At 39.1% G+C, this 22,911-nt stretch overlaps 3 protein-coding genes and 1 non-coding gene across 4 annotated transcripts; 1 reads left to right on the top strand and 3 right to left on the bottom strand.

The window, feature by feature from the left end:
- Positions 1-423: 423 nt before the first annotated feature.
- LOC111324625 (uncharacterized) lies at positions 424-5,889 on the bottom strand. Its single transcript, XM_022928233.2, has 4 exons — positions 5,706-5,889; positions 4,634-4,766; positions 1,474-1,749; positions 424-1,149 (listed from the first exon to the last, which is right to left on the bottom strand). Exons 1-4 carry the CDS (start codon positions 5,737-5,739, stop codon positions 894-896), a joined length of 699 nt encoding a protein of 232 aa, XP_022783968.2. The 5' UTR covers positions 5,740-5,889; the 3' UTR covers positions 424-893.
- A 2,867-nt stretch (positions 5,890-8,756) lies between these two features.
- On the bottom strand, positions 8,757-11,663 carry LOC111324630 (translation machinery-associated protein 7-like). Its single transcript, XM_088761733.1, has 4 exons — positions 11,561-11,663; positions 11,416-11,471; positions 10,322-10,409; positions 8,757-8,945 (listed from the first exon to the last, which is right to left on the bottom strand). Exons 1-4 carry the CDS (start codon positions 11,574-11,576, stop codon positions 8,911-8,913), a joined length of 195 nt encoding a protein of 64 aa, XP_088617859.1. The 5' UTR covers positions 11,577-11,663; the 3' UTR covers positions 8,757-8,910.
- A 62-nt stretch (positions 11,664-11,725) lies between these two features.
- On the top strand, positions 11,726-22,436 carry LOC148730926 (ATP synthase F(1) complex subunit gamma, mitochondrial-like). The gene is made up of 8 exons (XM_088761728.1): positions 11,726-11,845; positions 11,931-11,965; positions 12,769-12,900; positions 13,753-13,971; positions 19,177-19,312; positions 19,774-19,844; positions 21,293-21,448; positions 22,239-22,436. The coding sequence occupies exons 1-8, from the start codon at positions 11,793-11,795 to the stop codon at positions 22,340-22,342; spliced, it is 906 nt and encodes a 301-aa protein (XP_088617854.1). The 5' UTR covers positions 11,726-11,792; the 3' UTR covers positions 22,343-22,436.
- LOC111332583 (uncharacterized) lies at positions 16,530-18,770 on the bottom strand. The gene is made up of 2 exons (XR_016001497.1): positions 18,211-18,770; positions 16,530-17,848 (listed from the first exon to the last, which is right to left on the bottom strand). It is a non-coding gene; the product is annotated as an uncharacterized LOC111332583 (transcript).
- Positions 22,437-22,911: the final 475 nt, after the last annotated feature.

The raw sequence follows: 22,911 nt of genomic DNA, 5'->3' as shown, positions 1-22,911 counted from the left end.
TCACCCGACTCGACAACTCGTCACCGGTACCCTTCGGTTGTACCTTTAGCCTGTGGAATAGCCCATTTACGAATCACCTAAGCGAGCCCTGGTGCTCATCCTTTCATATGATAATAAGTTTTCATTCACATGTAAATTAAACTCATTTTCACAAGAATGGTGGAGCACCAAACCTCGTTTTGAAAAAGAGACAATAGGTAATTCACGACCTAATGATAAGGGCCGGCTTGCTCGCAAGTCTCTCAATTTTCCCGCTTAAAGCCCACAGTAAGTGCTGCAAGCGTTTTTATTCTTGCGGGTGAGATTTCAAGTTTCAAGGAAAAAATACATATGACTTAGTTATTGTATCGTTCTGTTTGCAAAGAGAAGCCTGAAGTATTTAGTACTCATTTTTAATGGCGCAGAGAGACAAGTATTCAGTAACACAGTAAAGCAAAACCCTTTATTCAAACAAACTAAATGAAGTTTTCTACCCTTGAATTTACATGAAATACCCAGCTCTCTTTCACAAACTATACTACGGAGATGTGAAAGGGTTACTCTGATGTAAAGATGGACCCAGGTCTCCTATTTTCCGTGGGAAAATCAACTTCGTTCCCAGGGTCCTCTTTATTCCTCCCACCAGGGAAGAAGATAAAGGACCTCGGGAACGACGTTGTTGGTTGGTTTTGATTTTGTTTCGATTTTTAAAATGACGCTTTGCAAGAAGAGCTCTTCCAACTGATCACAGGACAAAATAAGAACATCATCAAAACATTCGGTGAACCAAGCGCCGTGTTGACATGAACCAAGGTAATACATTTTTGAAGATAACCAGAGAGTAATACTACCTAAATGTCTCAAATGCAACTTAATACAGTAAAATTACAAAAATAAAAACTGGCCGCTCAGTTTTAGATATTAGTAAAGAATAACATCATAAAGAAAGAAACAAACAGCGCCTTCAATACGCCATTTATGCGACCAGCGGAAGAATCTTTGGTCACCCCATCGCATATTTCCTTTCCGGTCGCCCCAGGATCACGCTTGGTGGTGCAGAAAGGATTATGGTCACTAAAACTCAGATCAGATATTTCCTGGAGCTGAGAGGAAAAGGTACAGTTGGACTTCATCAGATTCTTCAGACATTTCTTTGCATCAGCTTGTTCCCTGTGCAAAATAAATAAATAAATAAATAAATGGATCTTGCAAAAAAATTCCTCAAAAACTGTGCTGAAGTGTCTTAGGCTCCATTTCGGCCACCATTGCTCAGGGAAAAAGGTTGCTTCCAAATAATTATCTACAATGGCTGGAATTAAATTTGGACTTCACTCACAAAACGATGTTTTGGGGGGAATAGGAGGGGGAATAAGGGGGGAATAGGGGGGTGAGGGGAGGTTGTGAAATTGTCCCACGAATATCCCTGTTATTTTGATGAGGGAACACGCTCCGACTCACCCTCTGAGAGACGACGGTTCATTTACTGATACTTACTTGCAAAGAGCAGGATCCGATGCGTTTGCAAAAAATTTTTCATGGTAGTTCTTCACACACGCGCTTGATTCATTGTTGAAAGATGCGGTGCATGGTAAAACTGGAAGCAATTTACCAAGAATGTTGGCTGGGGTGTCTATTGCCCCTTTACTGCACAAGAGATCTACTCCGAAATTCTGTTCAATTTGTCCTTTTAGGAGACTTGATGGAAAGTTTTCATCAGTACAAGAATTCAAAGTGTTTGTGGCACAGTTCAGCATTTCATCGTGAAGATCACTGAAATGTATAATATGATTTACTCATTAGCTATTAATTTACTTCTACTGGCTAATTATTATTACCCGGTATGGGCTCCTGTTATTAATGAATAACTGGTTGCTTGATCGATCAAAATTGATGGGGGGAGGGGGGGGGGGGGGAGGTTCTTGCGTGATACGGGATTAAGTGTTTTTGATTTTCATGACCAATGAAGATACGAAATTAAAACCCCGTGATACGTGAACCTTTTGGTTATTTATTCGATTGTTCGTGGTTCCTTATTTCTATTTTTTATTTCACGGTACGTGAAACGTGCGCAGGATCCGCTTCACCCTCCTTCCCCGGACCCAACCTCCCCGTCATTGAATATTTAGTCTCGTTTATTGGTTGATTGATTGATCGACTGCCTGAGTGGGGGAGGGGGGTAAGCTTTAAAGAAACTGTGGTGCTGCTTCAGTGGGAGTATTTCAAGATAATTTGTCTGTCTACACGGAGTTGATAACGCGAAGCGACACTAAAATGAAAATATACTTACGTTACCGGTTCTAAAAAATGAAAGGTTCTTGTTTTTTTCTTTGGACAAATTTCTTAAAGGGACCTGTCATAATTTATTATGCGGAGGAGGGGGAGAGGGTCTGCTAAGTAGTATGATCCCCCTCACAGTCAATTTTCCATAGTCTCCCCTTTATTCTCTGTCGGTTACTACTGATCCCCTCCTCTGCTCCGCTGAAAGCCATGTGATCCCCCAAAAATTCCCCCCCCCTCTCCTTTCGGCGAAAACAATGCCTGGTCGACTAGTCGCCTTGACATAGGAGTGGTTGTAGTATACCAGGACAGCGGTTGAACATGTGAAAGTATACTTCCGGGAGAGTGTGAGCGCGGGAAGAGAGTGTTAAAAACGATTATTGTGTGTACTGTTGTCTTTCGCCTTCGTTGCCATGTTCCCACCAATAACGTAGCTCCATTTTCTGCCTTTAAAGGCACACACAACCCACAATTCCTCTATTCGCTCCGACGAAGGGCTAACGCTCGAAAAGTCAGCTTTTGTAATCGTTACGGTGGCCAATTTACCATTTCAACTTTGTTGATATATCCAAATTATATCGTTACCCCCAACGACGCAGCCCCAAACAGTTTCTTTCGAAACTATCAGCCTTTATTCTTTCGCCTTCGTGGCTGTCTTTTGTGGCTTACTTTTCGTGGTTAGACACTACAGTGGTCCTTAAACGGTGGCCCACAGCTGCACGCTGTAAAACAAACACGTTTCTAATTAAAACCTTGCTTTCTCTTTGCAATTGTTCTTGTTTTCCATACAAATATAAGCCTGTTGCTTAGAAATGAGCCCCCTCTGTAGAAATCCGCTTCCTCCATAGAAATGAGCCTCCTTTGTAGAAATGAGCCTCCTCCGTGGAAATCAAAGTACTGGTACCTATAGCCCAGGCTTCTCTCTAGTAGCAGTCCGCCATTTTTGATAATGGCGAATTTTTGCAGCTCATGTGGCGAAAGTCTGGGCTAGCCATGGCCAATTTTTGCCCCAAACGTGGCACGAAAGTGCACGCAGGTTAGTGATCGTTTCTTTTTTTTCTGTGTTTAAAATGTGATTTCATATTTTATATAATACCTGATAAACGATGATGTTCTAATGATGTTCCAATCAAGTCTTCATCAACGTTTATTTTCTTTTTCACGTGATTATAGACCACTTTCATAAATGGCTGCCAGATTAATATTCTTTTGTTTACATTTAAATTTGCCTGGGTGGCCTCGCTTGAGATAATGTATTCTTTTGAATTTTGTACTGGAGAACGAGGCCACCTAGGCAAATTTAAATTTAAACAAAAGAGTATTAATCCGGCAGCCATTTATGAAAGTGGTCTATAGCCCTGAAGTCTCCTTTTAAGAGTGTGAACACTCATAGTGATGCCATTGGTAGACCTGTATGTAGCAGATCTGTGATTGTTTTATAATCATAACCCAAATGGAATACTTCTCTATTACCACGCTCTCTATCACAGTGAACTCTAAAAAAAATAATGTTTAAAAACTATTTGTAACTGCCAAGCTTGTTGGTAGCACAAGTACCCCATGGCCAGTATTTCTTAGTATTGCAAATATTTAAACAACACCAAGATTATGGGGTGCGTGTGCATCCGAATTAATTATATTAATACCCTAGTCTATACTGCAACGATTCAAGTGAAAAATAGGTGGGCCACCAGTAATATTTTGGGAATAGTTAATAAAGATAAGGCTTTGACAGCACACATGAATATCCAACTAGAAAGTCAAATATTTCAGGGAAGACAATGTAAACAGGCTACACTAAAATGTAATTCTTAAAAACTGTGTTGTTTTCATTCCTCTTTTGCATGGAATAGGCTAACTTCATTTAGCTGTAGTACTCGATCATCGTTTATCAGGTTTCATATAAAATATGAAATCACATTTCAAACACAAAAAAAAAAAAAATAAAAGAAACGATCATTAACCTGCATGCACTTTCGTGCCACATTTGGGGCAAAAACTGGCCATGGCATACTGGCCCAGACTTTCGCCACATGAGCTGCAAAAATTCGCCATTATCAAAAAATGGCGGACTGCTACTAGAGAGAAGCCTGGGTTATAGGTACCAGCACTTTGATATCCACGGAGGAGGCTCATTTCTACGGAGGAAGCGGATTTCTACAGAGGGGGCTCATTTCTAAGCAACAGGCTTACATTTGTATGGAAAACAAGAACAATTTCAAAGAGAAAGCGAGGTTTTAATTAGAAACGTGTTTGTTTTACAATGTGCAGCAGTGGCACCAGTGGGCCACCGTACCCTTACCGCTGACAAGTGTTTCTCCCTAGTGGACTCAAGAAAAGGCAGCTGAGAACCCAATAAGAATCAGTGTCAACCTACCTACAGTTTCCTTTGGGATCTTTTTGTCGCTCTATGAAGAAGTCTGTTTCACATTTACGTCCTTTACAGTAGTATTCTGTATATGTGCATTTTCCAATTTTCGGCAGGGCAGCTTCACTTTCCACAACAAATACTATTAACCCCAAAACAAAAACATCGTCACAATATTATTAAATTACCGCACTAGCTCTATATTTAAATGGATGGAAACTACATATCGTCTGAAACCCGATAAGTCACAATTCCTTACATTTTATTTAGCTGTGCTAGACAAAATGACGGTACAAAATTTTGTTAACTCCTGTTTCCAAATATTGCGCGATTCAAGACGTCACGCAACAGGTTGCTTTGTTTCACAAGCAACCATGGAGTTCAGTTGAAAATTTGAATATGCATTTCAATTGGGGTAATACCTGCGCGCAAAAAATTATGAATATTTGGGGTGAACAAAGAGGGAGGCAAAAAAGTAATGAATGTAGGGTGGTTTGCACAACGCATTTCGCGATTTTAGTATAAGTCTAATTTGTAAGATGAAAGGAAAATTTACAGGACTGTTTCTATCCCAGAACCCGAATGAATAACCATCTGCTTTGAACCGAAACAAAATTCGCTTGGTACAGTTCTAATCAAGAGTTATTCGATGAGAAACATTCTTAAAAAAAAAAAAAAGAAAAAAAAAGAAAGGAGACCATTTAGAGAATATCACAGATAAGTTTCTTATTTCGGCGAGAACCATTCTTTGAAAAACAGAGAGAAAGGAAATTACAGGATTTATGTCGAAGACAACGCTCTTAATTCTGTTGGTTTATATTATATTTCGGTGTAAGTTTAAGTGATCATTGAAATGATTTGTCTTTCGAGCTCAGCGAAATTGGCTAAGAGTATTGAGGGCTGACACAGCTACGAAGTTTTCCTTGTTTTATTCGGAAATGTTCTGATCTCGATCTAAAATCTACGAAGCGGACATAATACGGCCATGTTCAATTTCACTGGTCGTCAGGCGAAGGATTAAAACCACCCTACCTTAAGGTTTCTGATCCAGTCAACTTTAACGTCATTGAGCTTTACTTACCCAAGGAAAAGGCTGCAAATAAAATCGAGGTCATCTTCAGCTCCTAGGTTTCTCTAACTTCAACTCGTGTCCCTCCTTGAGAGCATAAATATGCACACAACAGGGCGTCGGCTCAGGTTGACAAAAGAAGTGATTACTGCGAAGGTCGCTTTGTCAAAAGAAGTGATTACTGCGAAGGTCGCTTTGTCAAAAGAAGTGATTCCCAAGAGAGCAATGCTACCGCGTTCGTTCAAAGCAAGGGTTAACCGCGTGTGACGACCTTTATCCCTCACTTCACTCGTTTTGCTTTTCTATTCTTGCTGCCGCAAGGACCGTGTTAAACGCTTTAATTAAACCTTGAAACTGCGCAGTCGTCGATCGAAATGTAAACAATTCCACTGCTAATCTCGCAGATGTCACGCAACGCCCAAAGAACAGTCAAGGGACCACCTACAGATTATGGAGAGGCATTTGAAGATTAAAACGCCTGAGGGTGCCCGGTAACAAGAAATTCGATTTTTTTCCAAACATTTACATTCCTAAAAATAAATTTTACCCTCTACCTGTAATATCAACGCATTATCCAACATTAAGATGCTTAAGAGTGTTACGTCCACTTCATGCTTCTCTTGGATTCCGCTGTTATCTTGCAAATTGATTATGAGCACAGAAAAGCTCATCCACCACGGGATTGGCAAAGTTTCAGTCACAGCAAATTATGCAAAAGATCTAAAAAGATTTTAGCTCAAATCTCGTTTAACGTTTAAAGCGACATATCAATGACTGCAACCATCGTGTTGTACACAAACTTCGCAAACTTTAAAACAGGTTCTCTAGTGATACCTGCGAAAGTATTCCGTATAATTTCCGGTAAGATTTTCGCAGACAATCTGATCGATTTCTGTTACATTGTGTGCTGAGACTGAAACTTTTCATCTCAAGCAAATCTCCGTCGCACGGCCCAAACAAACATAGCGAGCAACTGAGCTATTAGTATTTGTCCGTGTTACAACACGAAAGGACTCTAAAGTACACTTCACTCTGATTGGGCAGAAAAACACAAAGATTTTCTGGCACCAATCAGAGGGCAGAACGACTGCGACCGTTTGGAACTATTTTAATGTCCCCAGGGGCTCTTCATGCCCTAACTTGAAATCGACCCACACAGACCCTGGGTCTCCGAGGATGCCAGACCCTTTGAACAGTGATAACAATGCGTGCGGTTACCAAGCATAGGTAAGTTGTCCCTGGTGGTAGGGTAACCCTACCTGTGAAATTTTGCTTGTAAATCCGGGCTATCTTTGACCCGCCTGCTAGGGTCACCCTAACACAAGGGTTACCCTCCTTGCTTGTAGACAGGACCTTAGACAATTTGATACACTTCACTCACAGTAAGACTTTTGTAGCCTGGTGGCCAATAATAGCACAATGCAAACTTTTCTTGATTAACTATTTTCATGCAGAGGAGAAAATTTCTTGGTGAACTATTTCACACAAAGGAAAAAGTTCTTAATAGCCCTTGTCGCATTTGCGTCTGCAATGCAAAGGGTCCGTGGAGTTACAGTTTCAGGACGAGGCTATCGGGTCAACATTTCTCGGGATACACCAGAAACACTCCATGTCTGGCCATATAACTCTGGAATCTGCGTTTTTTTCTGCCGAGGAAAAGGTTAAAGTTCTTAGTGGTAACTCTCCTGGCATCACGAAAGGAAGATTGAAAGAATGGCTGTCATTTCGGAAAGGAAAGGCAAAATTTTGTCGCGTTTGTTCATGACTACGGTTATTGTTCCTTTGTCGGCCTTTTTCAGGTGTAACTCAGAGTCACGTTTCAAGGCCCTCAGCGCCTTGCGTTCGGCCGAAAGCAAATTATCTTTTGGCTTTGTAATTTCTATTTCTGAAAGGTCACTTTTAACCTCTTCTAAATAGCTTTCAAGGGCTACTGATCTTTGTATTGGTGGTATCCATGTAGATTTGACGTGGCAGGGATGGGTTTTTTTGTCCTCCCCTATGTAATTCAGACGCATTCTCCTAACGAACTGATCGAAGTCACAATAGTTGTCTGATCTGTTTTTGTTTTGTAGCGGGTGTTGGAATGAAATTAAGGCCTTTTGCCAGTAAATTAATCTAGTCGTTTGTGAGTTCTATATTTGAGAGGTTTTTTATTTGCGTTTTGTTCGCCTCTAGTTTGATAGTTGAACGTGTTTGGCAAGACCGCGGTTGCGATCCTAATCTTGTGGATCTCGTCAGTTGCCGATTCACAGAATAGACTGTTGAACCCGTACGCATTACAATGCCTAACCATGAAGAGAACACGCTGTATCCTTAAGAAAATGAATAAAAATGCCTCCAAACGTAGCCGTTTGCTTCGATTTTACTTGAAAGTTTTACCTACGTGACCCGTAGCCTCGTTTCGAAACTTCAGAGTCCGCTGAACTCTCGTATAGTGGGCGTAAATGCGATAAGGGCTATCGAGGCATTGCTTTTCCTTTTTTTTCCTCTTTCATTTTTATTCTTTTGTAGCTTATCTCCTGAGGGTTTTTAAATGAATGACAGGTAACAGAAAAAATGAATCATGTTGTGTCTAAATCCTTTCACTTCCGGGGGTGACAAAAGAGAGCTACCCCTTCCAAAACAGGGCTGTGGTCTAGCGGCACCCAGTGGCCCCTAGCCCCTTACTCTTGCTCTTGGGCAAGAAAAAAAAAAAAACCATAATGGTACCCTGAATTTCACAGTTTCAGAGCACTGGGCTTTCTTCAATTTTCTTAGAGCACAGCCTTGCAAAACCAATTCAGAGCACAGACTCTTGTAAAAAGAGAAAAAAAAAAGTAACTAAGAAAATCGATTGATTTATCTCCGAAATCTCAGAGCGAGAATTATGTAAAAAGTATGGAAGAAGAGGAAGGTGCAAAGAAACGATAATTGGATCTTGGGAGCGAAAAGTTGTGGAGAAAAGTAAAAAATCCCCACTTAAGTATTTCCAACTGCAAAATAATAATATTAATAATAAAAATGATAATAACAATACCATGATAAAAATAATTGTACTTATCAAAAGGGATAAAAATGGAGACCTTTTTAAAAATGAATATCATGTTAATTTATCTCTTTGTTGCTAACTAAGGGATTTCCATTTCCTAAACTATTACAAGATATACATGTTATGTACAAGGCCATTGAAAAAGTCAGCTCCTTGTTTTTGACTTTGTGCAAGATGAATAATCCAGTGTCATTTCTTTCCAGACTTCTTTATGCCACTTCCACCTGACAAAATAAGACAAATATTGTATTATAACTTGAGAAAAACGGAAATAATCATCAACTTAAGAAGCTCTTGATTGTTGGGCAAATTCACTTTGCAAGAACCTTAGGAAATGTCTGAGAAAAGTGTGGAGAACTTACATACTGATATCAGTGTGCAAGCATAATTTAATTCAGTGATTTGGTTTTATCAACTAAGTTGAAATTGTAAATTGGCCACTATAAAGAGTTAAAAAGCTGATGTTTTGAGCGTTAACCCTTTGTCATTCACTCTGATAAAGGGCTAATGCTCACAACGTCAACTTTCACACTCTTAAAGGTGGCCAATTTACAATTTCAACTTAGTTGATAAAACCAAATTAGCCTGTTACCCCCACTGGTGTAGTACCCAGGGCTCGAATTTAATTTTTGGATCACTAACCCTTCAGGTTAGGAGACATCTTCTTTACTAACCAAATTATAAAGTTTGGTATCCAAGCTCACAAGTTGCGATATCTCAAATATTGAACATTTTGATAATAACGACTTGGACAAAATTAATTAAAGAGTAGCTGAAATTGCATGGTGACCTCAAAAACATTGACAATTATGCACCTATTTTATTTCCCTCTCGTTCAGGATGATTAGTCAAGAACAGTACATCTACAGCACATTCTCTAAAAGAGTTAAAATTAACTTAACAACTTGAGTATTCTAAGTATTCCACCGAGAGTCGGGTCTACGTGCTCTTTGTCGTGAGGTCTACCAATATTTAAATATGTTAGAAAATTTTACTAACCATGTCAGGTTAGTTGGACAAATTTTTAGTAACCAAACATTGAAAATTACTAACCATTGGTTAACGGGTTACCGTTAATTTCGAGCCCCGAGTACCACAGTTTCTTTAGAAACTTACACCCTTTATAATTTAATTCAGCCTCTTACTCAGTTCAGAAAATACATCCACTACACTTTCTGAGGTCATTTACATCCTAACATCAGTCAGTACCCATATTCTTTGTACTTTTCTCTGAACATTTCCTTTGGTACCATCAAGGAGAATTTGTTTAATAATGAAAGATTCTTAGGTTAGTTCATTTCCTTCATTCTCAAGATCCTATTGAATAATTCAGCAGTATTTCTGTAAGAAGACATTAGATGCTGGTCACTCTTACAGTTTATTCTAAGATCTCATTAGAAATTCTCCTTACTGTCTGCTGTACAATTCTTTTGATGTTAGTTTGAGAATTTAGTATTGGATCAACTGATAATCCCCTAACTGATATTTTCTTGTATTCTCATCACTTGTCTGTTTGATACCGTACTGATATTGTGAGGAGAAATTCTATCTTGGTCAGCCTTGGGAGTTAAGGGTTTAACAGGTCACGAATTGTTCTTACCCATTGGTCCTTTCTGAGCTGCTTTTGCCTTAGCTTGTTCAAGCGCCTTTTTGTCAGCCTTCATCTTCTGTTGATGTGCCACCTCATCCTACAACAAATATACAGCAGGATCAGCAGAGTCGTTGCCGAGCACAGGCTGCTGGAGAAATTTGCCAGATGAAAATGCTGTGATTGCCAGCTGGATTTTTGGTTGGCAATTGCTTGGAAAAACACAATGGGCATTTCTGAGGTTACCTGGTGCACACTTACAGTTGTTCACCACTTTTGAGCCACTTTACTTGAAATTCCAGCATTATTTCTCAAATACAACCCTCAGGATCAGAAACTTAATGTATCCTAACCAAGTTCAAATTAAATTAACAAAAAAAAAAATCTCAAGATATCATAAGCAATTCTCTTTACTGTCTGCCATAAAATTCTTATGATGTTGGTTCTGAAAACTTTGTATTGGATCAACTAATATTCCCCATGTTGATATTTTTCTTTACTCCCTTCACTCTTCTATTTGATATTGCATTTCTGTTGTAAGGAGAAACTCGTCTTGGTCACTCATTGGAGTTAAAGGGGTTATTAATTTAAAAATCGATTCCACACAAAGGCTACCACTCAAATTATACCTCTTGCACTCTGTAACAAACCTTAATACATACTCTTCCCCATATGTGATTTTCATACCACCACCCCATCCCCCCATCCCACCCCCCCCCCCAACAGCCCTTTTGAGTTAAACATTCTCGAAGCTTTTATCAGGAGAAAAACAAAAGAAATGTACGTCACAAAAAAAATATGTAGTCTTATGAAAAGTTTTTGTTAGTGTACCACAGACTATGAAGAAATCAATCTTTCTTCTGACCGCTTTCCCTTGAAAGCTCGTTTAACCTTGGTGAGCGCCAATCAATGAGTTGCCAAAAGAGTAATAAGCTCATTTTGTAATATCAGTCTCAATTTATACGCACCATGAAGAGGCAGCGTATGTTATGATAAGTGGCACAAAAGTGGAGGCAGGTACAACTTAAAGCAAGGACAAAATTGCATTATAACATATGAACGTCTACGTATCTCAAGAATTTTGTCGTTCGATTCCAGAACCCTACCTCATCCATTTCCTTCTTCTCTTTCTTGGGCTGTTTAAGAGGTTTTTTCTTTCCTCCTGCAAAAAAATGGAAGATTGATGGGCTTCATAATAAATAAATTCAAAGTACACCAAAAAAAGGATGTTGGAAATTTAATATATCTTACCTTCTCGACCCGACATTTTCACCTCTCTTTCTACTGGTTTTCGAAAATACAAAACGTGTTCACAATTAATTGAGCCTGCAGTAACAAAGTTTCTTTTTATTATATAAATGATAATTGGTCAATGTACCAGTTTCAAATTTTTGACCAATGACATACGGTGTTGTAAAATTTTTAGCTAGTCAGCGGTGCAGTTAACCCACGTGACTTAGTGAGCGAATTACTGACATCCAAGATGGCGGCTAACGCGGTCTTCATCCAAGGAGCTGTTTTTAGGCCAACATCATGGTGAGAAACTTAACTTTAACGTCTTAAAAATTCAGAAATTTCCAGATTTTTTTCAACACTGTTTTGCTGTTACTTTTATTCGTAGCCTGGCCGTAAGGAACATGGCAACATTGAAAGATAGTAAGTTGAAATATTAGCTTGATGAATTCACCATGTTTGTGTTGATCGAGCGTTTCACTGTCAGGGAATGACTAGCATCTGGCTTAAGTTTTTTGTTTTAGTTAAAATGGATAAAAGGCTTTAATTTCTCTAAAGGAAATCAAAAATATTTCTTCTGATAAAACCTTTTTCGTAGTGGATTGTTGTTTTGTAGTCATATAATTACAAGCCAAGCAGTTTGTACGAGCTACTTCGTGCAAATATTACGCCCCTCATCTGAAGGGATGTGAAAGCCTTACAAAAAATCTATGTATAGGTTATAAAGTGCCATGCTACCATCTGTTTCAAAATTATGACATTTCTAGTTTCCAAAGTTCTTTCTATCTGTAATTTATTGCATCCTCAAGAAGATATTAATTAATCCTTCAACACCTAAGATCTGTGGAGTCCCTCGTCTAGCATTTACACATTTCCTTGTAGATGAGTTACAAGAATTTGGTGTCAGTGCATGATAACAACCTCTGTTTCCTGAATAATCAGGGTTTGACACTAACAGTAGCCCACTAGCCACAGACTAGTAGAAATTCAGTTTTGGCTAGTGGCTTTCGATTTCCACCAGCCAGTTTGGGTAGTAAACAAACTGAAATTGTCGTAACTTTTAAGATGTCACCAGTCACCTGACTAGTGAGTTGAAAAGTTAGTGTCGAGCCCTGATAATGTACAGATATTAAATGGAGAAGTTGCATGTTAATCACTTCTGGGAGTTGAGGGGTTTACTGCCTAGCGATAATACAAGCCTTACAACATTTTGCTTTTCAATTTAGTCTCCTTGCGATTAAGGAGTGTTAAGAATATTCAGAAGATCACTAAATCCATGAAGATGGTATCAGCTGCAAAGTTTGGTAAAGCAGAGAGAGAACTACGTCCTGCAAGAATTTATGGAGCTGGCGCTTCAGGTGTGTAAATTAAAGTGAATTCACTTTGACTCACTGCCTTGAGTCTTGAAAATAAGAGCAGTGGTCAGGGAAACGGTGTGAATTTTGTACACAAAATTTTAAACAAATGTTTTTGTTGACCTAGCCTCCATTGTTCAAAGGATAACCAGTCATTTTGCCAACAAACAATTTCAAATGATACTAATGTACAAACACCTGTGAATACATCAAAAGTAAATTTTTATTCCTCTGGTCATTTGTAATTAAATTAATTTGGACATTGGGGAACCGACACATAAGTGCTGGTGAACTGACCCTAGACATTGAAAAATCGACCTCATATGTTGGCAAACCGACATGTTGGTGAAGCAACCAACATTTGTTTAAAGGCTGGATAACACTATAAAGATGAAACAATTTAATGTAATAAGAAACATCCAAGTCCCAAATGGACATTAAATGGTTTCATCTTTACGTGCTCACTTTGGAGGTTGGTTGGCCGCATCTTGAAATGCATTGATGTGACAGCGCGATGCTGTTGGTGAGTTTCACACGCACTGATTTAAACTTGACTGTGTAGCCGCTCGATGCGGTTCCAGTCAATACCCACAAGTTGACCCTTGCTCACCATAGAGTCTCCAGTAGCTCAGTGGTTAGAGAATCCGACTAGATCACAGAAGGTCGTGGGTTCAAATCCCATCTGGGACCTGGATTTTTCGGATAACACTATCCAGTGGATAAATGTGGATCAGGTAGAAAGCATAGTAGGTTTTGTCAACATTTATCTGCCAGATAGTAATTTGTCTGCTGGATAGCGTCATCCGCCATTTAAACAACTGAGCCCTGATCATTTGCTTACATGTTTTTCGTCAGCTTTGTATGAGAAAGTTGAAATCAAACCAAGTGAGGCAGAAAAGACAAAACCCAACAACCTCATAGTTGTGATGTCATCTGATCGTGGATTGTGTGGTGGAATCCATTCTAGCTTGGTGAAGGCTGTTAAGGCTGCTTTGGGAGAAAAAGAGGCTGATGATAGCACAAAAATTGTAGCTTGTGGAGAGAAAGCAAGGCAGCTATTTCTACGAACACATGGTAAGTGGAAAGAAATTCTAGGAAACTATTGATTTCTCCTGGTAGAAAACTTGGGCTGCCTAAACATCTGGGATAGCAGGGTATAAGCCTCACCTTTTTTCCAAAAATTCTCACAAGAAATCAGGGTTGCAGCTTATCTGCAAGAACATATGGTACAGCTGTAACCATGCCACAAATTTGTAAAAAACAAAGCTAAAAAGGAGTGCATCACCTAAATGTTTCATGTGCCTATGCATTGAGGTGGAAAGTTTGGAGAGACCAGGAAAGCAAACACAATGCCATAGAAATTTTGATAGATCACAATTTTCCAAAAACAAGCTTCACGGGAAAAAGAACCCCTTACTAATGGAATAGGCCTTTCCCAAGATATTTGAAACGCAAAGGTGACTGGGAGTGCGTAGCTCGAAAGCGAGGCTATGGTAAGTACATTTCCAATATGGTGGCAAGGGAAACAGTTCCTCGAGGAGTAATTTACTGTTGTGTGCCACTTTGCCATAGTTATAGTGGCAAAGTCATCAACGGAAAGAAGGTAAAACTTCACAGAATTCCAACGGATAGTAAAGCTAGAAGAATTTGGATTGCTAGACTCAGAAATGTGCGGCAAAATTTTTTTGCGAAGTCTGGAACAAGAGTCTGCAGCTTGCATTTTAAAGGGAAGGAAGGCCGAAAGCCATGGTGTCAATTTCCAACTGTGTTCCCTTCGAAGCCCGCCCCGAAATCTCCACTTCGAAGGAATAAACCCTTGCCTAACAGATCGAGGGGATCAGTAACATCTTCAAAAGTGTAAACCTGTCAAGAGGAATCTAAACATTCATCGATTTCCACACAAGTTCTATGCAACGGAAACAACTTCAATCACTGTTTCCACGACTATATTCCTACCAAGGTATTCAATTATGACTCGGGAGATATTTCCAGGGATGGATCAAGAGATAAAGGTGTTCAGTTTTCAAATTCGATTGATAATGGTGTTCAAACTGCAGTTGAAATGAAAGATTTTGGTGTACAAGTCAACCTGCCTTTGCTCACAGCAGAGGACCTTGAAGGTGATGACCAGAAAACCAGATTTTACACCGGATTGGTCAATTTTGGAACTTTCATGGTAATTTTTACCAGCTTATCGCATATAACTGGAAAGCTAAATTACTGGAATGGAAAGGATGCACTTAAGGAAAAGAAATATCTGGATGATGATGTTAAGCAGAAGCCAGGCCCTCAAAGGAAAATGAGACTTGTGGATGAGTTTTTGATGGTCTTCATGCGGCTAAGGCTTGGACTACTGGAACAGGACTTGGCACAGAGGTTTTGTGTTTCAGTTAGTACAGTTTCAAGGACTCTAATCACTTGGTACAATGTGCTTGCTATGCATCTAAACCATTTAATTATGTGGCCAAGCAAAGACATCATTGCAGCCAATATGCCAGAATGTTTCAAGAAATTTCCCGATACACGTGTAATAATAGACTGTACTGAATTTTTCATAGAGATTCCTTCATCTTTAGTTAATCAAGCGATAACATACTCCAGTTACAAGTCCCATAATACATTCAAGCTGCTAGTGGGTATCAGCCCTACAGGAGTAGTCACATTCTTGTCAAAGTTATGGGGAGGTAATGCATCTGACAAGCAAATTGTTAAGGAAAGTGGTTTTCTGAATCTCCTTGAAAAAGGTGACAGTGTGATGGCAGATAAGGGCTTTACAATTAAAGATTTACTGGATCCACTAGGTGTTACCCTAAATATGCCCCCAAGGCGTGACTCAAATAGGCAACTGCCAAGGTGTGAGGTTGAGCAAACAAGGAGAATTGCTGCAGTGCGAATTCACGTTGAACATAAAATGGAACAGATAAAGAATTTTAGGATTTTGCAAGGTGTCATCCCTGCTACAGAATGGCATAATGCGAACAATATTGTGCTAATTTGTGCAGCTCTTTCAAATCTTGAACCTCCCCTTGTAACTCAGTAGTAATTGTCATCATACTGAAGATGAAATTCCCAGGGCTATGGGTTTCTCAAAACACAAAGTCCCCAGTGTTTTGAGATACATTTTTATTCCCCTAGTCTTTGTTCCATGTGGTATTATCTAAACCTGGGCTGAAAAAATTGTTGCAATTCCCCTTAGTTCCCAACATACATGTATCTCTGCTGTGAGCCTGAGGTCAACACCAGAGGGAATCTGGTATTTGCCTTTAATGATATACCTTTGGTTTAGTTACCAAGTACTATTTTTCAAGGTCTTGTTACCTATTAATTATTTTCTTCTGTTGTTCCAAGGCAGTGTTTTTAAGTTCATGTTCTCGCAGAATGATTTTTGTAACAAGTTTTGAAAATTAATGTATAGGCTTACAACATGTAGTAGAAACTATTCAGGTACTGTAGCAAGGTAGAGTAATTTATGAAGCACTGTCAGTTTTGTCTTTTGCAATATAGTCAATTTGTTGCCAACTTTTTGATTGGTAGCACCTGACACCTATCATTGTTTAATTTAATATCTATTTTCTCACAAATGTTCCTAAAATAAGCATGGCATACACAATACGTTTTAGTAGCCCAGAATTTCAATATCTTATTCGATCAAGCCCAAGTTGAACTCTTGGGTATGCAAGTTCTTGCATGAGAAATGAATCAAAAAACTTTTCTAGTTTCTCCAATATAGGCAACCAGAAGTTTGCATTAAACCTAACTTTTTCATGAAATATGCAGCCATTAGTTCCCTTAGCTATAAACATTCCCCAATAAAATTCTGTTACAAACATTTGCTGGTACAGCTGATAGAAGTACTTATGCATCCTATTGAGCTGCAGATGGGTAGAGTTGCCCTCTTGTGTTTTTGTACAGATGTGCTGTTTAAGCAGGACTCCTGATAGGGTCTCTCCATCTTTTACTTGGATGAATTTGAACTCTGCTACACCAGGGGTTTCTTCTGTTGGATCATGCACAATACGATCAGGACTTGCCCCCAGAAAGCCATTTGTCTTACTAATAAAAAAAACCACAGTTTGTAAAAGAAAAACCACACTTTCCCTCAGCCTCCATTTTATCAATAAAGGAATCTGCAATTGCATCCTCCTTTTGCAAACCCTGGAGCATTGCATGAGTCTGGGGCACCTTAATAACCATTAACAACTCCTTGAGAGTCTTTGAAGGGGAAGTGGTTGGTTTGAGGGAAGCCACGCGCTTGCATTTTGAAGCAGTTATTCTTCCTTTTCTGTACAAAAACCAATCACCATTTTTACTTTGGAGCCTTGTTTTTTTTTTTTCGACAACTTCAACTTCATCCTCAGTAAAATTCAGTTTTCTCTTTATTCCCTTCCCTTTTTCTTGTATGTTCTTAATGCTTGGGGGAAGGGCTGCATAAGGTGATATGCAGCCTACATGAAAGAAATTACAATCCTGATCTGATTTCTCCAGTTCACACATGTCTACCACAGGTCCTTTATTTATGGAAGCAGTAGATGGACTCTCAGTAAAAGGGCAACTTGATACTTCATAAGCAGCAACATTGTTATCACTTGAAATTTCTTGCTCTGAGAAAACAGTTTGCTGCTTTTTAACAGCAGTAAATAGAGCACATCGAGGATTTACTAATCTCAGGCCATCCAAAAGGCTAGAGAAAAAAAAATTTGGTACTGTGGGACATGCTTTGTATGTTCCATCACTAGGCACAGCTGCTAATCTTGGTATTTTACCATACTGGTGCTTAACTGGTCTCATCTCATCTATAAGCTTGGGGCCAAGTTTCCTTTTGCATGGCTTGTTCCACTCACAAGGTTTGGATGTGCAGGCAATGTTGTCAGCCATGGTGTTGCGATGGTTCTTCACATAATCCTCCAGGGCAAACAGTAATGCTGCAATGTGTTTGCAAGCCTCACCTAACCTGAAACCAAAGGGAGTATAGGGGAGTGGTGAGAAGAAAGCTCTTTGTCTTTTTAAGTCAAATTGAGCAGATATTTTCTCCCTTCACTTTCTTGTAACCTATTTTTTACAGGTGAAATCAATTTCTTACCCATAGACTGGGACTTAAAGTCTATTTCATGATATTTGATTACAATATAAACACTGCACAATAGCACACCAAGTATTATTATTAGATATCACCAATAAAAAGAAGAAAACAGCAAAAGCAATTCTTCAGTTTCCTTGTACAAGTCACTTGACATAAAGTACCATAAAACGACAAAGCACAAGACAAATAAAGGAAGAAGATTTAAACTCGTTATAAAAATTAATTTCCCTTACCCCGCTGTACAATTACAATCTGCTGAAAACACTTTAGCTGTTTCTTTCACAACCGAAACCCAAGTTCTGTAAAAGCGGTCTTGACGCATGGATGGTAACACTGTTGCCTTCACAAAGCAGTAACTGCTCGTCTCACTGATAAGACTTAACTCGATCTTTTGTACGTGCCCGTCCTTAAAAAATTTGAATGCTTTCAGTTGTTTGAAACACTTCATGTCTTCCCTTTGGAAGAATTTACATCTTCCATAAACCAAATAGTCTATAATTTCTTTATAACTAATCGGTGGCAGTTTCGAAAGATCACTCGTCCAGTTGTTCAAAGCTCTAGGATCTGGAAGATCCTCAGATGGACTGCGAAGTTTTTCAGCAGCTCTCGTTTCTCGCTCTTGTTTCTCTCTCATTTCCCTTTCTTCGATCGTCTCAGTCCCATCTTTATCCGCTTCAACCACACGTTGGACAAGTTCCTCCTTTTGTCCTGTTGTTTTCAACCCGCGAGCTTTAAGCCATGTTTGTAGATGGTCTTTGCGGGCATGTGACTGAAGCCATTCAATTTCCGCCATCTTGGAAATGTACTTACCATAGCCTCGCTTACGAGCTACACTCTTCCAGCCACCTTTGCGTTTCAAATATCTTGGGAAAGGCCTATTCAAGGTCTGCACTGTAAGTTACAATCACGTTTTTTTTTCTGCTCGGATTTATGACCCTAGTGCAATGAGGGTAGAACAAAATTCCATGCAGAAAAAACCAGGTTCTGTCACTTGCAGTATGGTCTGATAAGACAAACTTTGAATTTATTAAGCCTTACAGTGAAACACGGCCTGTTAAATTGACCAATCAATGCGTATGTCATAAGTGAGAGATATGGTACCTGTATAATTGCTTCTCATTGCTTTTGTTCACAATAAACGGTCTCCTGAAGATTCTTTTTAATCCATTTTTTTTTATATGATTATTACTGTTTTTCAGGTGACTATTTGCTGATGAGCTTTTCAGAGATTGGCAAGAGGCCCCCTCAGTTCTTTGAAGCCACCTTCATTGCACAGGAAATTCTTGATAGTGGATTCCAGTTTGATATGGGAGAGATGTATTATAACTGGTTCAAGTAAGTTGTACATATTCAGGGTAATGTTCAAGGTTTTTGCTAATTGTGGCTGCTGATTGTGATCTCCGTTTGGATTTTTAGTTGGCAATCACTCTATAAAGCATGTCAGTATAAGATGCACGCAAAGCATCTTCTTTGAGGCACCACCTGAAAATCCAGCCGGCAGCCTAGTTTCTCAGCTACAGCCCTGCATATTCTTAATAGTAGAAGACAAAGGTCCAGAAATGTATCAGTTCAGTGTTTGTCAGTGAGAGACAAATAAATTGATTTTTTCATGATCGATGTTGTTATTCAGTAAATTACAGAGCCATACTCAGAAAAATGAACTCATCCTGTACCACATTCCAATTAGTACTTTGGATACTCTATCACTGAGCGGTAGCAGACTCATGGTAGGCTAGGCCATTTAACTGCATTTGTAGGTCCATGGTGACAAAGTGTTCTTTTTTGTTTTTCATCAGGTCAGTGGTTTCATACAGGACTCAGACAAAACCGCTTCATTCATTTGATACTTTGAATTCTATCTCAGGAGGTAAGGAGAAATATTTATTTACTCCTCATTAAGCTTAAGAATAAGTTTAAATTCTCTGAGTGACTATAGGCATTCACACATTCTGATTGATCAAAGTATGTGACGTATCTGAACCTTCTACCTCCCATGAGTGACCAAGACAGAATTTCTCCTTACAATATCAGTGCAATATCAAGCAAACAAGTGACGAGAATAAAGAAAAATATAAATTAGGGGATGATGAGTTGATCCAATGTCAAGTTTTCCAAACTAATGTCATAAGGGTTGTGTTACAGACAGTAAGGAGAATTTCTAATAAGATCCTGGGATGAAAGGATTAATTACAAGAGACCAAAGTAAGGAAATCATGAGACTGTAGTAACTTTTTGAGCTTGATTCAGCTGTTGGTATAGAAATGCTTTTCTCTGATTATCTGCTGAAATTTGCCCTGCTTCCATAGTCTGGCTTTGTCAATTGATTGACATTAGAACCATTCAGATGTATACCTACATGTACATGTAGGAGTCACAAGTGTGACCTCTGGCAAAGCCTGACATTTTTGTAAAACTTCTCTTTGTGCAATTATATATCTTATTAAGCAAGCGCGAGGGCCGTACTGGGAGAATATCGGCCCGAGGTCTTGACAGTACGGACCAAGCACAGCAAGGTCTGTACAAAAAAGACCGAGGGCCGATATTCTTCCAGTACGGTCCCAAGGAAGCTTGGTTAATAAGAGATTTATAATACGACTGAAGTTCAAAGGGACACGAGAGCGGTGTCATTTGGGACCATTCGGGAAAGTGCTCGGTTCAATACTGAGAGAATATTGACCAGCAATAGAGCATTTTGATGGGTTGATTTTAGTTATTGGCCCTCTGACTGCCCGAGTCGTGTAATAACTTCATTTACAATGTAAGGAACTTTTTTGGTTGTGGTAAGGACCTTGTTTATCATGCTAAGAGTGAGTCTTCTCAGCTGTGCCTCTGGAGCAAGTCACTCTTTACTCTTTCGAGCGAATAGGTGAATATAATAATAATAATTATGATTATTATTATATTATTATTATTATTATTATTATTATTATTACTATTATTATTATAGGTGAATAGTATCTAATTACCCCTGAATTATACAAGAAAATGATTACCATTTCTAGGAACTCTTGATTGTTTAACAAATTCTCCCTGTCATTATCTTCGGTAGAGATCTAACAGTATAGAGAAAATGCTTACTGATGTTCGGGTATCAATGGTTACCATGTAGGGTCTGGTATTTAAACGAGGTCTAACCCAAACCACGGGTTCACCTATGCAGTAGGCCTCGGCTATTCTCTATTAGATTAATCAAATAGAAGTGTTCAGATAAAAGGTTCGGTTAAAATGAATATAGTTTAGAACGCGGTTTTGATAAACAACAGCTAAACTTATTTAAATAGCCGGCCCTTAGTCTTGTGAATTTTGAACTCTCAGATATACTCAGTACCTATGATGACTTGGATTCTGATGTGATAAAGAACTACTCTGAGTTCTCCTTGGCTAGTCTTCTGTTTTACGGCATGAAGGAGGGAGCCTGCAGTGAGCAGAGCTCTCGAATGACGGCAATGGACAGTGCCAGTAAAAACGCAGGTGAGTTGTTTGTGTAAAGATTTGCTTTTTAACGTTATGGGAGTTGGGAGAGCTTTGTGGCGAGTGTGCCAATTTCTTTTTACAAACCTCTTTCTCTTTCAAAATGAGGCGAAGTGTAAAACTTTTGAGGTGAAAGTGTGATTTATTTGGGTAAGAATGAAAATGTATTTCATAGCAAGGGTCCACACTTATCCTCGCCCTTAACAGAAGCCCTGTGCATCTCGTAAATGGCTTACCGTAATTTGTTTAGGCCGTTAGCATGTTACATGTAGGATTCAATTCAAACGCCAGTGAGCCTCCCGATTGAGTGTCATAAAACCAAGACCATAGTCATCACAACGACCAATCAGAAGAAAGGAAAATACCTTGAAGAGCTAATGAGAACTCAATCAAAACCAACGAAACTGCCCGAAGCGCGGGAAAAACGCGGGCGACCAGTGTTCTGGACCAATCACAGCAAACCTAAGCTAAAATAAGGCAATCCCGGATTTCTATCGACACTCAATTGAAACTTTCCCTAAAGAGCTGGATCACGGATAGCTGCATTTTTCAAAATTATATGGAATCGTTAGCTTCAAGATACTGGATGGCAAGATAGCAAATGAGCGACGGTTCCTTTATTTATATTTAAAAAAAATTCCCTTATCTCTTGAATTGTTTGGTTTACCTAGCTTATTCCGTGACCCTTTTATCTTTCACTATTAATAGCTGTTGATACTGTGTTAGTTTAAAGAACAAAATAATCTCTCCTTCGTCAAGGTTTACCAACTGTTTCCTTGTCTCTCTAAAGGCGAAATGATTGACAAGTTAACTTTGACGTACAACCGAACTCGCCAAGCTGTGATTACAAGGGAATTGATCGAGATCATCTCTGGAGCTGCTGCATTGGATTAGTTTGAGAACTTTTTATTAAAACCCTGTCTTAATTCATATTTGTAACCCTTGAAATAAAGAAGCCCTTGGAGGTATGTTTCCATCCTTGACAAAATGTTTTTCTTGAATAATGCCCACGAAAATGTGGGAAGAAAATTTAATAGTCTCGCCTACCATTGCGTTTTCGTTAACCTATGCATACTATTTGATTCGGTTTTGCCTGTCATCCACTCTAACGACTGAATACGCTGATGGAATACAAACTAGGCAGAGATCTTCAAGAGGCTGTGGGTTTTGATAGCCGTATTCTTGTTCTTAACAAGAGATTTTGAACTTTGTAATCACCCTGAATGCATACAACAGAGTATGAAGTATAACACCTTATAAAGGCCAGTTATTTTCACGAGGTCTGACCCAAACCACGGTTTTACGTAATCGCGGGGCCTCGGGCTTTCTCTATTAGAGGGTTGGGTTAATTAGCTGATGTCTTTCCACTGTTAGCTTTCAGGCTTTTTGACACCGTTTAAAAAGGTGAATGTTCAGATGAAGGTCCAGCTAAATTGGGGATTTTTTTAGGAAGTGCTTTAGTA

The sequence above is a fragment of the Stylophora pistillata genome, chromosome 5 (assembly GCF_964205215.1).
Source record: "Stylophora pistillata chromosome 5, jaStyPist1.2, whole genome shotgun sequence".
In the NCBI taxonomy this organism is placed as follows: Eukaryota; Metazoa; Cnidaria; class Anthozoa; order Scleractinia; family Pocilloporidae; genus Stylophora; species Stylophora pistillata.
Note: the sequence above shows the minus strand (reverse complement) of the source record. Positions and strands in the feature narration are given on the sequence as shown.